This window comes from Mugil cephalus, chromosome 6, assembly GCF_022458985.1.
Source record: "Mugil cephalus isolate CIBA_MC_2020 chromosome 6, CIBA_Mcephalus_1.1, whole genome shotgun sequence".
Lineage (NCBI taxonomy): Eukaryota > Metazoa > Chordata > Actinopteri > Mugiliformes > Mugilidae > Mugil > Mugil cephalus.
The window spans coordinates 2,941,793-2,956,538 of NC_061775.1; the positions used below are offsets into that span (position 1 = coordinate 2,941,793).

Sequence of the window (14,746 nt, forward strand, 5' to 3'; positions counted from 1 at the left end):
TGTTAAAAAAAACGATTTACGTCAGCTAAAGGCGCTCGATCATTTGATTGGTTGAACACTCTCCGGTCAAAGTTTAACTTCCGTGTCACGCAGGGAACATGGCGGTGAGTTCGTATGGTTTTCGCTTCCATTCAAACATATTTCTACCTTTGTACACGTTAACATGAGCAAATATATTGTTAGCCATCGTCGGATTATTCCGAACTCCACGTGTGCTCTATAGCAACTTTTCAAAAATAGTATATGGCGTTTTTCTTACATTTGCTAATTTAGCTAGCCGAGTTGAGCTAATAGCCGGCTAGGTTATCGTTAGTTTGGGTTTGTATGCATGTGACTTAAAAACAACATGGATTGTCCCCGTGCAGGATAAAGAGAAGAAGAAAAAGGAGAGCATCTTCGACCTGTCAAAATACATCGACAAGCCGATTCGTGTGAAGTTTCAAGGAGGACGGGAAGGTATGCGGATTAATGTAGTAATATGCTAACGCTAACCAGATGCTTTCGCGAAAGGGGTATTTGTTTTGGCTTTGCTACGTTTGTTGGTTGCGTTTAAATCTGATCTAGATTTGCAAACGTTGCAATGTGTGTTTTTCTCTCAGCTAGCGGCGTCCTGAAAGGGTTTGATCCTCTGCTGAACCTGGTGCTTGACGGCACAATCGAGTACATGCGTGGTAAGTGAACACACACTCACACACGGTCGGCATTAAATGCATGAAAAGTTAATCAAGAACAATAGCCATCATCCACCATTGATGGGCCAAATGATTTCAGCAGAAATCTGTAGGATGCATTAGTGTTGTCAGTCCAGTCTGTTGCTGACCTGAACACCCAAGCACCTGTATGACTTCACAATCACAATCTCCATTCCGCACATGTTCACTGGTAGGTAGGGATGGTGTTTGCACCTGCTTTTAGCTTAATATCATCCATGCAGCACTTGCCCCAGTACAAGTATAGCATAGTCCCCAGTCCCATCTACAAAAGGAAATAGGGATCCTCTGGAGTCTAGGCACTGGTGGTGCTGGGGACATCAGCTGATGACGTCATTCTAAGCATGATATGGAGAGGAGGATGTCTGCAGGACAGACGGTCTGGACGGCAGAGTGACAGAATGAAAACGAATGGCTGTAACTAGGCAAGAGTAGTGACGTCGAAATTGCCTGTGAAGTGATTTTGCCAATGTGGAGAAGCGGAAGTGATGACATGAATTCAATTAAATTTTATTTATGTAGCGTCAATAACAACACAAATCGTCTCAAGACGCTTTTACAAAAAACGGCCTGAAACCTCCAGAGCAGCCTGAAGGTGACGGTGGCAAGGAACAACTCCCGCTTAACAGGAAGAAACCTTGAGCAGAACCCAGCTCATATAGAGGGACCTGTCTGCCGAAGGCCAGCCGGGTAGAAACAGAGACGATAGAGACAAAAGAAGAGCCGGAGACACTTCTGTCATAAATACATGCATCGTACTGAAGGAAACGCATAGAATCTAATAATGCCAGATGTAGCTGATGATCTTACGTGAGTTTGAGAGTGTAAGGGGAATCATAGACAGGTCGGAGAATTGAACTTGAGACTTAAACTACTGTCATCCTGCGGGCCAAAGGGTCGGTCTGTCTGTCTGTCTGTCTATCTATCTATACATCTACACTTTGCATTTACTTTAGATAATCGACAATGGCTCGATTTCTTCTGATTATATTCCTGAATGTGAATCTTATTGTCAGAAGTAGAAGTGTTTTTTAATCACTTTTAAATGGTGATTTTCCCAGGCAAATAAGCCTAATATATGTCAAATGCAACTAACTTAACCACAGATAATATACACTTGCAGATGTGTACATTACACATCATCCTTACTTGTATCCTAAGTTATGCACTGTACATTTAATGAGGCAAATCCTTTCTACCAGATTTAGCTATGAAGTATGCTTGTGTTTTTTATGCAGCTGTTAAAAATGTCCCCTATCCTGACATTTCTCACCGTAGTGTACAGCAGTAAATACAAATGGCCACAAAGAAAGGTTGTATAAGTTGAATATCAGGTCTCTTTAGTTTAATTTTGAGTGAGATTGCACCCATCTTATGCCAGGAAATGTGTTGGTATTTTGAAATGTAGTAATAGCCTAGTGGTTTAAATAATGTTTTATCCTAAACTCCTAAGTACCTGTACCCCTTGTGCTCCCAGATCCAGATGACCAGCTGAAACTGACAGAAGACACCAGGCAGCTGGGGCTGGTGGTCTGTAGAGGAACCTCTGTAGTTCTAATCTGTCCTCAGGATGGCATGGAAGCCATACCCAACCCGTTCATACAGCAGCAGGATGGCTAAGACACAGGCTGCAGCCTGATGAAAGATGCACACATACACACTTGAATTTTTTTGCCATTTTATTTTCTTTTAACCATGACATTAATAGTTAATACAACAAATCAGTTGTGTTAATCAGCAACAAAAAACATTTGTATGCACTTCACTTTTATTTCTGTCTCTTGTGTGCAAAGATTTGTGTTGTAAAGAGTCCATATGTTTGGAAAATGTTAACAGGACAATTTTCTTTTTATGTAGAAGAAGTAAACTTTTTACTATTCTTTGTTGTTTTGATAAGAAAATAAAGTGAAAATCTAGTATACTCTGGGTCTTTGTTTTTGTTTAGTTCTTATTTAGAGTGAATAGATAGATTCAGTGACTGAAATGTGGTTCAAAGAACCCTGGAGATTGCAAAATATCAGCGTCCCCTTGTTGAGCTTCAACTAGTTCTGGTTAATAACACATCCAGAAAGGGGGTCATATTATTGTCATGTAAGAGCATCCACCCACTGTTGTATCTAGTGGTCAATATGAGCAGTGAGTGGCATAAATGACATGTAATTGTGATCTTTGAGTGTTAAAAGGAATAAAGGGAGTGTTTGTTGATTATGTGAAGTCTGTGCTGACAAAGGACCATTTGTTGTTTTAACTGCTTTAAGCAGGGTGGGGAAAATGTCTTAAACTTATTTACTTTTGTTAGCATTTGGTTCCTTTACAGATGCCAGAAGAGACTTTGTGCAAGTAAGACTAACACTATGTAAATTTCTTTTAGTTGAAAATGGATCCAGGGGCTTTGAAATGAGAGGCTGTGGTTAAAACAATAAATGCAGGTTAACTGGAATGTCTCTCTTGTGGAATACATTCAGAAAGGGCCTCCACGTTTCACTTAGGTGATTTAAAAGTCTGAAATGTATTACTGGACTGTGAATAAAACTTTTAAACTTTCTGATGTCCAGATAAGAGTTTTTTAAGTGCTGGAAGGCTGGGACTTTCAGCCAAGAAGAAAAAGGCAGAATTCCATCTGGCTTTGCTCCTCCTCTGCTGCTCAGTCACTGTGTCAATGGAGCACAGACACTGGAACAACAGCTGCAGAGGGCGCACTGAGCTCCACTGAAGAACATATGCACCTTCATGTCCTTTTCATTGTTAATACAAACTCCGGATTTCAGTAGTGAAGGACTATGAGGTGTTTATTATTTACCTGGAGACTACGGGAGCTCTGAAGTGACAATAGAAATGCCTATGCACACCGGGGTGTAACCAAAAGGATCAAAGCGGATGGAAGGTGGGTCGGCTGGGGATTTCTGAAGCTGAGTCGTAAAGGTGAGCCACCTGCGGGACGGAGGCGTCACGCCCCTTGGCAGGTTGGAACAAATAGCAAGAACCGTCGGTGCTATCGTATCGTCTTCCATCCCCGTTTCTGCTCGTGTGTGCACGGAGAACCTCTGGAAATCGGCGTTGAAAGCAATGAGAGAAAAAAGAGGTGAGTGAGTCTATCTGAGGACATAAAGCCTGCATTGTTCTACGCGCCGCAGTGGGATGCACCTGCGGTCAACGTGCGTAAATTAGAGTTTCGGAAAATGTCTTCGGCGTCCAGTTTTCGGTATAACTGTAAAAAGTTTCGCTGTTTTTGTCCATCTTTCTCCGCATCTGATTTGTGATTTCCAAGCAACATGGCCTCCTTAGTCTCTTTCGTGCACACTTCTCAATCCACAATCTCAGCCAGTGCTTCTGTTCACACGCAACTGTGCGCTCATTCAGAATGGATTCCTCAATTACCTACACCATGGTGAACTTTACAATAGTACTATTATATGTGTAACTACCCTTGAGAACTAACGTTACTATCTTATATTATGGTGAGTATACTGTTCTGTATATGGTTCATACTGCTCTGTTCAATAAGAATAATGAAATTTTTTTCTGTATGAAATTGTTATGAACACATGAATTATCGTGTACAAAGTTTGATCGTGATGTCCAGCAATACTCCAGTGATTTACAGAGCTATTGTTTTATTTCCAGCAGGCCTGGATGATTGTGTCTGTCAGGTATTATGATACTGGAGACAGTTGAATGTGAGCTGTGAGGTTGGTGCTGTGAATCCAACATGGAACTGAAGAAAGATGGAGGTGGAGGAGGAGGAACGTGGTCGTCTTCGGGAGCATCTTCTGAACCCTCTAACTCTGCTTGCTACAAGAGTACCCTCATAGCCTTCCTCCTCATCTTCCTTATCATCGGCGTCTTTGTAGGCCTGGTTATAGGTAAGTCAGCATTCACCAAAAAACACGCTTTTGTAAAGTGATGTTTTGAAACTGAGTATGTGGAGCATTTTTTTCTGGATCCCTTTTATGTCCTAACCATTTGTCCTCCTTCCCTGCCAGCGTACCTGGTGCAGGAGCAGCATTATTTCATGGAAACAGTGGAGCTGAAAGGTCTGAAGTATGACGCAGCTCTGCAGGACGAGAACTCTGGTTTCTCCATAGTACTGTCTGCAGTTTTAAAGTCCAAGGTTAGTGCTGATCTCCCGCTTTCACATAATATGTCCTTTAAAAAGGGATAAGCTCATAATTACCCTTACCTTTCAGATTAAAAATGTCTTCATTGCCTCATCTATATCACACCACTACATCGACTGCAGTCTCGTTGCCTATGGGTAAGTGAAAGCTGAAGTAATTCGCTCAAAACAATTAACAGTATCTTAACAATGAAGCAAGCAACACTGTGTGTATTCTCTGTCTTCTCAGTAACATCAATGGTGACGTGATGGCAACGTTCAGACTGGTCTTCCAGGTGTCCAAGATCCAACAGTATTCAGACAACTTCATCCAGGACTTGTTGAGAGCAGGCCTCAGCTCAGTGATGCATGGGAAACCACTGGAGGTGCCAGAGTTTGGACAGATCAGTGCTATCATCTTACTGGGTAGTAGAGCTATGCTGTCATCAGCTGAGTGTCTGTGGTCCCACAAGTGGATGTGTGCAGTAACACAGCTCCTGAGCTGAGCAATGTGTTGTCTCACAGGGTCTAATGTTTTTCTTTCTAGGAGCCAGTGGGAAGTCGTTTTATGCTATCGGTGATGACATGACGAGTGAGTTAACACACATCCATAAAAAGAGTTATTCTTGCTTATATAGATACAGTTATACAGTTGCTTATATAATTAAGTTACATTTAGAGTAGAGAAGTAGAGATGCCTAATTACCGCTGATGTATGCCCACAAAGACTCAACCACAGCCATTCATCTCCCTCCTAACACCTAGCCCCTAACACCCATCAACTATTTCCAAAGAAGTACATTTCCATGATTTCCATTCTTCTGCGTTTTTTTTGTTTAAATTTCATCTTACCATTGTCCACCATCTGTGTTTTCCAGCCAGGTGTCCTGACAATACATTCACCTGTGACAATGGCGAGTGTGTCACCAAACTAAATCCGGAGTGTGACTTCACCCCGGACTGTGCAGATGGATCTGATGAAACTCGTTGTGGTGAATGAATTCTTAAACTATAAAAGACATTCGTTGTCCACAAGATATAATGTGATTGCTCACCTTTGATACACTTTTACTCTCCATCCTCCCACTCAGCCTGCGGTACACGTCCTGCCATGGGAAGTCGGGTGGTGGGCGGGGAGGATGCTCGGCAAGGGGAGCTGCCGTGGCAGGTCAGTCTGAGGTTCCATGGACGGCACACCTGTGGGGCCTCCATCATCAGCGAACGCTGGTTGGTCAGCGCAGCACACTGCTTTGAGAGGTAGACAGCTGTTAGGATTTCTTTTTTATTTACCCGCCATTGCATTTGAATGAAATAGTATGAAACTGTATTTTTGCTTGATGGCAACTAATCTAAATATACAAGGAATATAAAGAAGTGTATTATCAGTTTTATTGTTTTGTTTTGTTTGTTATTTACTATACTCATTTTGGAAGTCAATAATTAAGTGACATATCTGTATTTGTTGTAGTCTTCAAATCATTTTCTCAGTGAAACTGGGTACAGGGGATAACGCTGAGATCTACCTTTTTTGGTTTTAGGGACACCGATCCCCGGGATTGGACCGCCATGGTTGGAGCCAGATTGGTGAGCGGGGAAGAGTCAGAGTCCAAAACGATTAACATCAAGTCTTTAGTTGTGTCTCCAGACTACAACCCCATGACCACAGATAACGACGTGACTGTGCTGGAGCTGGAGACCCCTCTCACTTTCAGCGCTTACATCCAGCCTATCTGCTTGCCTTCCCCGTCTCATGTTTTTGCACCGGGGCAGAGCTGTGTGGTGTCAGGATGGGGCGCACTAAACCATTTTAGTTGTGAGTCTGCGCGCATGTGTACACCACAACTCAACAGATGAGTAATTTAGAGTAAAAAGGAGACATACTTTAGTCACTCAAAAAGGGCAGTGACAAACACAGGGCAGTAACAGCAAACATAACTCATATAGTCATATAGTAACAAAACTAGTCCCACAGGACATCCAGTTTCATATCATAGTATGATGTCTGTAATCCTCTGTCATTCAGCGGCGGTGCCTTCCACACTGCAGAAAGCGGTGGTGAAAATCATCGACTCCAAGGTGTGCAATAAATCATCTGTGTACAGGGGAGCTGTTAGTCACAACATGATGTGTGCTGGATTCCTGCAGGGCAAGGTGGACTCGTGTCAGGTTAGTATCTGCAGCTCTGTGACAACAGCTCACACTAGGTGGGTTCAGTAGCATGTGCTATCATCTTACATTCTCCTACAATACTGTCTTGTCTTGGGGCAGAGTGTGTACTCATACACTGGTGCTCTTGATCTTCCTTTCTACCTTGATAAATAAGGCCAAAGCTGTATATCAACACCGTTCCCACCCTAGAAAAGGGGATGCCTGGAAGTTGCGTCTCTTATTTTGATCTCCGCTTAACATGTAACTACTCTGAAATGAAGTCACTTTGATACCCTTTATGTGACAAAGATGGACCAAATTGCATAACTGATATATTATGTTCGGAACATTTAACCTTCTGGTAGTATTTGGTTGCTGCTTCTAAAAATATATGCAGAAGAACAGCTTGTTTTCTCAGAGCACAGGTGTCAAACATGCGGCCCGTAGGCCGAAAGAGGCAAGTGGGAAAATTACATAACTACTAAACCCTCACCCTGATAACCCTAAGACATTCTCCTGATTTAGTTGTTTAGGCTGTCTTATTAAAACAATATACCCTTGCAAGTTTATAGACATGAACCTCCCATTTGTATCCAACACTGATTAGACTGAAAATCATAAAACACTTTTACAGACTCTATCAGTTGCATTAAAACAAATCTGGGGTCATTTGTGTCATGCGCAGGGCGACTCTGGAGGGCCTTTGGTGTGTGAGGGTGCCCCGGGGAGGTTCTTCCTGGCCGGCGTGGTGAGCTGGGGAGTGGGCTGTGCCCAGATCAACAGGCCTGGGGTTTATTCCCGTGTTACCAGGCTCCGCAACTGGATTCTAAGCCACGCAGATCCCAGCTTGGTCCATGGTTACACCCAGTCTGTTCCCACTGTGCCAGTCCCTGTGACAGGAGAGACCCTTAGTGAAGGTTCAGTATCTGGAACTGAAGCCATGGACTCTGCACAAGCATCCCCTGGTAATATCATCCTAAAACCAAATTAATGTTGAGAGCTCTGTCATTAGTTATATCACTAATGGTGTGTTGATCTGTCTCCTGTGTCTTTCAGTTTTGAACTGCAGTGGAAACTTCCAGTGCAGTTCCACTTCCTGCATCAGTAAGGTCAATCCAGAGTGTGACGGAGTCTCCGACTGCCCCAATGGGGCAGACGAAAGAAACTGTGGTACGTTAATATGGATGAAAGGAAGTACATGCTAAAGATTTCTGAGTGGTGTTCTTTTATTTATTTATTTGTTTTATTTTTTGAGACTGTGGTTTGCGTCCTGCACTGGGCTCCCAAAGGATTGTGGGTGGAGTAACAGCTCGGCGGGGGGAGTGGCCTTGGATTGGCAGCCTCCAGTACCAGAGACTTCACCGCTGTGGCGCCACACTCATTCACAACAAATGGTTACTGACTGCAGCGCACTGCTTCAAAAGGTACTAACATTTACTCAACAATCATTGCTCTTCAGGTGTATGACACTGTTATAACTGTCCTCGTTCATAACTCACACCCACAGTGACTCTGGTCCTACTAACTGGGCTGTAAGTTTGGGATCTGTGCTGCGATCTGGGGTAGGAGCACTGGTCATTCCCATCCAGAGGGTAATCATCCACCCGGCTTTCAATGGCACCAACATGGACCATGATGTGGCTCTGCTGGAGCTGGCAGTCCCAGCACCCATGTCTTACACCATCCAGTCCGTCTGTCTTCCCTCACCGGTGCACCGCTTCCTGAAGAATGCGGAGTGCTACATTGCAGGCTGGGGATCCATGAGGGAAGGAGGTGATACAGGAACTGTAGTTTCACACCGACGCTCCAGTTTTTCAGAAGATATGAATAAAATGAGCAGTCTGGATAATTGTTAACAAGTTGTAGGGCACACAAAAAGAAATCACGTCCCTCAGCTGAGATACAAGGCAGAAAACATTCCAAAAAATATTAAGGTCTTTAAAGCTTAATGAAACTGTGTGCAATGTAATAATGAATACTTAAGGTGTGGAACTCTGTACAAGTTTATAAAAGCTTTGTTCCCACCTTCCACATATTTGTAACATAATTTGTGCTAAACCAGTAAACTAAACTAAACTAAACCAAACCAAACCAAACTAATACTACATACAGCTAAATTTGCCCCATTATGCAGATTCTAAAATCCCAGTATTTCTTAACTGAATCTATTGAAATACAGTCTGTCAGATACCTTTGCTTTGATTTGTTGAGGTTTTGATTTATCTACCACTGAAACTCCCACTGCTAACAATGGAATTCAGTTTGATGGTCCTTGAAACAGTTGAAAATAATGTTTACAGTTTTGACTAAGTGCATATCAAGCTAATATACCAGTTGATTCCCATAGGTTCACTGACGAACCTGCTGCAGAAAGCTGCAGTGAACATCATTGACCAGGCAGACTGCCAGCAGTCGTATGGAAACGTGCTGACTCCTAACATGATGTGTGCAGGACTGATGGAGGGAGGCAGGGACACCTGTTTGGTAAGATGCTGTACAATAAACTGTGTTAAACATGTCTCCTTCCCTGCCTGGAAACGAGCCAGACATCTGGCTAAAACAGTGTTGACAGCTTCTGAGCTGGAAGATTGTGGACCAAGATTACACTAGGCTCAGGGAAACAGGGCCATGGCTCTAATGAATGTTTTCACAGTTGATGGTTAACCAGGTCAGTGTGAAGTAAATCTTGCCCTTTAAAAGGTTTCCAAAAGATTTTTCAAGAAAAAGTAAAGGCTTGGGATAAAAGTACAAAAACACAAACACAAAAACACGTATTACACTTCTGTGAGAGATGCTTATCTAATAGAGAAACATGCCTCCTTTCCTAGAAATACAGACCCCCTTCTCACCCTCACCTTCTTTGTAATCTTCTTATGTAAGGAAACCCACATGCATTCCTGTCTCGGTCAGAGCACCTGGCACCTCAGCAGCAATCCAAGTGACTTTCTCTTTGTACTGTACTGCTCTGTCTTTCTCCTGCTTCCTCTCTCCTCCTTAATCAATTGTTTTAGTCACTTTTATTTAGTGGAGACTAAAAATCAAGTCATTTTAATTTCTATTAAAATAAGTGTGCTATTGAGCTTATTTTCCTTTCTTTTCAATCATCCAGGGGGACTCTGGAGGACCACTGGCTTGTCGTCAGCACTCCAGCCCGTGGTTTATTGTCGGTGTTACCAGCTGGGGACACGGATGTGGGCGAATTGGTTTTCCGGGGGTCTACACTCGTGTGACATCTGTCAGGAAATGGATATCCACATACCTACCATTCTGAAGTGACCGTGAAAAACGGAGCTGTGCCTGCAGAAGAATGACAAATCATATGGATGCAGTGGATTTCCATGATGCATCTTCTCCACAGAACTGTACTGTACAAGGACTTAAGTCATGCTAAAAAGCCTCACAAACTCAGCTGACACAGTATTGACCGGTGTGATCTACTGCTCATGGGTGCTGTTTGTTATACTGTGCAATCGTGTAACCTTCCCTCATCAACTCAAGAAATAATCCTGAACTGGCTTATGGACATTTCAACATGTGTGATTTGAAGTATTTATTACAGTTATTTATTTTCCTGACAGGTAAACATAATTTACACGGTGTTTTATGGGGTTCAGAATATATGTGTTTTAATCTTTCTTGTCTTTTTGTATCTAAAAAAATAAGACAAAGATGGAATGTAATGATTATTAATGAAAGGTGTATTTTGGGGGTAGTTCATTATGGAAACTGGTGTGCTGTGTGATTCACTATTCTTAATGGGGGAGAAAAACAAAAACAAAACAGAAAATAACCAGTTGACAAGATTTATTTTTCACGGAAAATATTCCTTTTGCTCACAATCACTCTGCAAATGGTGCTCACAGGCTTGTCTGGCTCTTAATTGTGACACAAACTCAGTTGGGAAAAAAGGTGGGCTGAGGTTCCCAGACATCTGACAACCCGCACACACGAAGCCGAGAAAGCCACAGTCTAGAGCGAGGCAGACCCCGCTGAAACAAGCCCACTACTGTAGAGGGCAACAGATAGAGTGACAAGTAAAACACATGCTCAGACAAAACTGTTTTGTTCTCAGGGTGTACTTTGATACAGGTCTGTTTGGAGGCTGGTGAATGTCAGAATTGCGGCTGTGAAAACACCAAATTGCTCCTCAATTCTTCTTGATAGTTGTTAAGTAGATCTTTTAAGTCTAGCCCCTTACTGGCTCCAGGTGTGCTGCATACTTTGCAGGTGCAAACAATTTGCACACTTTAGAAGGAGTTCCATTTACTGCACTGTGTGTACATGATAATTCAGTCAAAATCTGGATTTCACTTCAAAGTGACAAAAGGAAGATATCAGAGTAAGTGTCTCCATTCAGCCACATGTGTCAGCACTGCTTTCCTGTTCAGGAGGAGGCTGAACACCATGCCTACACAAGACACGGTGTTTAAGAGGCAGCACGGATGCTTGCGTACGAGCACCCATTCACACTCAAGTTCACTCCAACACACAATTTAGAGTTTCCAATCAAACTGCAAAGGACAAGCTTAATTATGTCTAACATACAACATACAAATAATTAACTAACTCAGAACAAAATAAAAATGTCCACATTATGGCAAAAGTCCACAAGCTCTGCTCGCCTGTCTGTGAGGTATTATAGCAGAAGTCGATAGTGTGCCACTGCCACACCTGTGCACAGCTTGAGACTTCCAGCGGTGCACTGAGCTGGTCCTAACTGTGGGCAGCAGCCAGAGGAAGGGAGGAACGTGAGAGAGGGACGTTCACATGCGAGCTCTTTCCCTCTGCAGCCTGGAGTTGTACGTTCGGGACACGGTGTTCCAGGCATCCATGTACCGATCCATACACATGGCAATACATTTCTGTGAGGAAGATAACAATGCGATTAACAGTCATAAAACATAAAGCTTGTTCAATTATTTTCTGTATTTATTTTGTCTACATTTTCAGTAGCAGGTGATTTTAACTTAAAACAATAAAAAAAAAATGATCAAACTATCAACTAGTAGTTCCAACTGGTGTCTGTATGGATCTGAAATCTGCTCATCTTGTACCAACGCTTACCTGCTCAGAGTTGTCCAATGAGCTTCCAGGTTTACCTATGCACTTCTTGAAGCATTTGTCCGTCATTCTCTGAAACACAAAAGCATTGACTATTTTATAACATCAGTCGATTCAATTTAAAAGCACTTATATGACGATCTGCAGGTTTTAAAAAAAAAAAATCTTTAACGACTCTAACTGGGTCAAAGGACAGCTGGTTTTAGGGGTTACAGTGTATCAGCAGCGTTTCACCTTCTTCTGAAGAGGTTCTCTAACATAACATTGGCCTTGTAACATTCTGACAAGATCAATAAATACAATAAACTTTAGTGCAGTTAAAGCTCTCTCATGTAAGCAGGTTAGTTCTGCTAGCTTAGCAGCTGTCTCACTGATTTACCTGCAGCAGCTCCTGAGCGTTAGCCACTGCGATCTGGACCTTGACTTGCTCCATGATGGTGCCGGTGTCCATTTTGCCCCCCGATCCTCCGGCTGAGAAGTCTGAACTGAAGCCGTCCATTTCCACAGGAGTCGTTATCGAAAGTGCGACTTTGTGGAGTTTCTTTCAATACACGTGCGAACAGCCACTGCTAGTACCGGCTAACGCTATTATCCAATGCCCTTGACAGAGGCGGACGTCCGTTCACGTCATTTCCGCTTCGGAGATTTTTATTATTATTATTTTTGAATGACTCCTGCACCTTTTGTAATAGCAACGTAGAAAGTTCTTCACATTTGTGTTTTTTTTTTTTTTTTTTTTTTTTGTGATGAGTCGAGGAAGTTTTGGTGGGATCTTGGATCTCACTTTTCTGGCGCTGCTAACTCCGTCTACTCCCTTACTTTTAACGATATAATTTGCTACTACGTTAATCCAGAAGATCGCGCTATTGAACACCTGATGAACTTTATCATCATTTTCGCAAAATTCTTTATTCACAAACAAAAATTTGCTAATTCAGTAACTAAATTCGCTCCTTTTTTACTTGAACTAAATTCTCTGTTTAAAACTCTTTATTTGACCAATAACAAAAAAAAAGCAATACATTACTGGATAATGATGAAAGTTTTTTTTCCCCAGAAACCTCTGACTAACCCTTTATTAATGACTATTTTGTTCTCTTTTTCCAAAAAAATATTATTATTATTTTATGTATCATTTTTCATCCTTGTTGTACCAATTTCTGACTTATTTTCATTTATTTATTCATCTTACTACTAGTTTTATTATTATTGTATTTTCAAGCTGTATTCTATAATTTATCACTGTACTGTCCCTTTGTACTTTTTGACGTGCTGTTATACATGAATGGATACCTTGTTGGTTCTGTCTGAATACCTGCAAAAAAAAAAAAAACGTGTAACTGGACGTCGTTTGTATGTAATGAAAAGGGTGCAAAGAGAAAGGCGTGAAACTGAATATTACACCAGTCAAATACGTAACGTAATAAGCCGTATTACAAACCGTTTTAAGTTATGTAACACACACGAGAGAGAGAGAGAGAGAGAGAGAGAGAGAGAGAGAGAGAGAGAGAGAGAGAGACTAAATATAGTATTCAAAAATGCTGGATATACATAAAGTCAAGCTGTGGTTGATGAAAACATCACATCTTGCAGGTATTCAGACAGATATTAAATGATTAGATGACGTGACATTTTGACCTGGTACTGAGTTATCTGACATATTTCAACAAATGGCAAAAAGTTCCCCTGATGGTGGTGGAAGAGGGGCAGAGGTTCCAGAAATACAGGAGGATATTTTATGTGGTTAATATTTTTGGAGTCCACATAATAATTGAATCACTGTGCAGACCAACCAAAGCAATGTTGAAACAAATGACCAGATACATGTAGACTATGTTATCAGTGTTGTTATAAAATAAAACAACACATCAATAAAATAAAAAGAACAGCTTTGTATTTCTTGTGTTTCTTTAAATGGTATATTTAACAGACAGAGGTGTTTCTCAGGACTCGCCTGTCCCAACCCAACTCATCGAAACTGCACATCACATATTTGCCACATGGTGGCGATGTATGGCAATGAATCTCCCCTCAGTCTACATCAAACAAAAGAAACTCTAATTTCAGCTTTTTTCAAATGAGATACAAAGAGATACCTATTTATGACATATGTATTCCTTTTACAACAGAGTTTAAGTTAATATATTTAAAGTTGTTTTATGTTTTATATCATTCACCTGCTAACTACAGTCCATTAACTGGAGCATGAACATGCGTTTCATCCTCAGCAGCAGGCTATTTGAAAAATAATACAGTTTTTAAAATGTAATAATAATCATCCACTCCCTGGACAGTCCCTCCCACTTTATACATTTATATTCGGCACATGTTCAGCCTTTTACTGTAAGCAACAAATAATGCTCTGCCAGCTTGCTTTGTACCCACAGTGGAGATAAATAAACCTTAATTTGCTCCAGTGAAGAGCAAGTGTTGGCCACAGAAATAGAAAGTCATAAGAACCTCTGCAGTGTTTGCTGCTGAGGCCCAGGCTCCAGGATGACCCCCTGAATGGACCCCTCGTCTTATGTTTCAGACACAATGACCTCACCGAGAAGACCACCTGCCTTGAGCGAAAAAATATGTGTTACAGTGAGTCTGCGGGCAACAATAGGGTGACGGTTACTGTCATCTGAACAGACACTCACTGAGCGGTTTACTGCAATGCTGGGGGCTTTGAGAAATGATTGTGGGGGGTCTGATTAGTGGCGTGCCTGCCTTAGAGTAATTAATG

General features: G+C 41.8%; 3 protein-coding genes across 4 annotated transcripts; 2 read left to right on the forward strand and 1 right to left on the reverse strand.

Moving 5' to 3' along the window:
- Positions 1 to 32: 32 nt before the first annotated feature.
- On the forward strand, positions 33 to 2,631 carry lsm7 (LSM7 homolog, U6 small nuclear RNA and mRNA degradation associated). Its single transcript, XM_047586166.1, has 4 exons — positions 33 to 104; positions 366 to 456; positions 600 to 671; positions 2,188 to 2,631. The coding sequence occupies exons 1-4, from the start codon at positions 99 to 101 to the stop codon at positions 2,328 to 2,330; spliced, it is 312 nt and encodes a 103-aa protein (XP_047442122.1). The 5' UTR covers positions 33 to 98; the 3' UTR covers positions 2,331 to 2,631.
- An 804-nt stretch (positions 2,632 to 3,435) lies between these two features.
- On the forward strand, positions 3,436 to 10,588 carry tmprss9 (transmembrane serine protease 9). Of its 2 annotated transcripts, none has more exons than XM_047587809.1 (16): positions 3,436 to 3,792; positions 4,335 to 4,573; positions 4,694 to 4,821; positions 4,898 to 4,965; positions 5,057 to 5,232; positions 5,354 to 5,398; positions 5,685 to 5,798; positions 5,898 to 6,063; positions 6,345 to 6,619; positions 6,830 to 6,972; positions 7,640 to 7,919; positions 8,011 to 8,124; positions 8,210 to 8,378; positions 8,462 to 8,727; positions 9,302 to 9,438; positions 10,064 to 10,588. In XM_047587809.1, exons 2-16 carry the CDS (start codon positions 4,420 to 4,422, stop codon positions 10,223 to 10,225), a joined length of 2,397 nt encoding a protein of 798 aa, XP_047443765.1. In that variant the 5' UTR covers positions 3,436 to 3,792; positions 4,335 to 4,419; the 3' UTR covers positions 10,226 to 10,588. The 2 variants fall into 2 exon arrangements, with proteins under 2 accessions (XP_047443765.1, XP_047443766.1); XM_047587810.1 differs by having other exon boundaries at positions 4,338 to 4,573.
- A 153-nt stretch (positions 10,589 to 10,741) lies between these two features.
- Positions 10,742 to 12,640, reverse strand: timm13 (translocase of inner mitochondrial membrane 13 homolog (yeast)). Its single transcript, XM_047587811.1, has 3 exons — positions 12,395 to 12,640; positions 12,019 to 12,087; positions 10,742 to 11,816 (listed from the first exon to the last, which is right to left on the reverse strand). The coding sequence occupies exons 1-3, from the start codon at positions 12,512 to 12,514 to the stop codon at positions 11,718 to 11,720; spliced, it is 288 nt and encodes a 95-aa protein (XP_047443767.1). The 5' UTR covers positions 12,515 to 12,640; the 3' UTR covers positions 10,742 to 11,717.
- Positions 12,641 to 14,746: the final 2,106 nt, after the last annotated feature.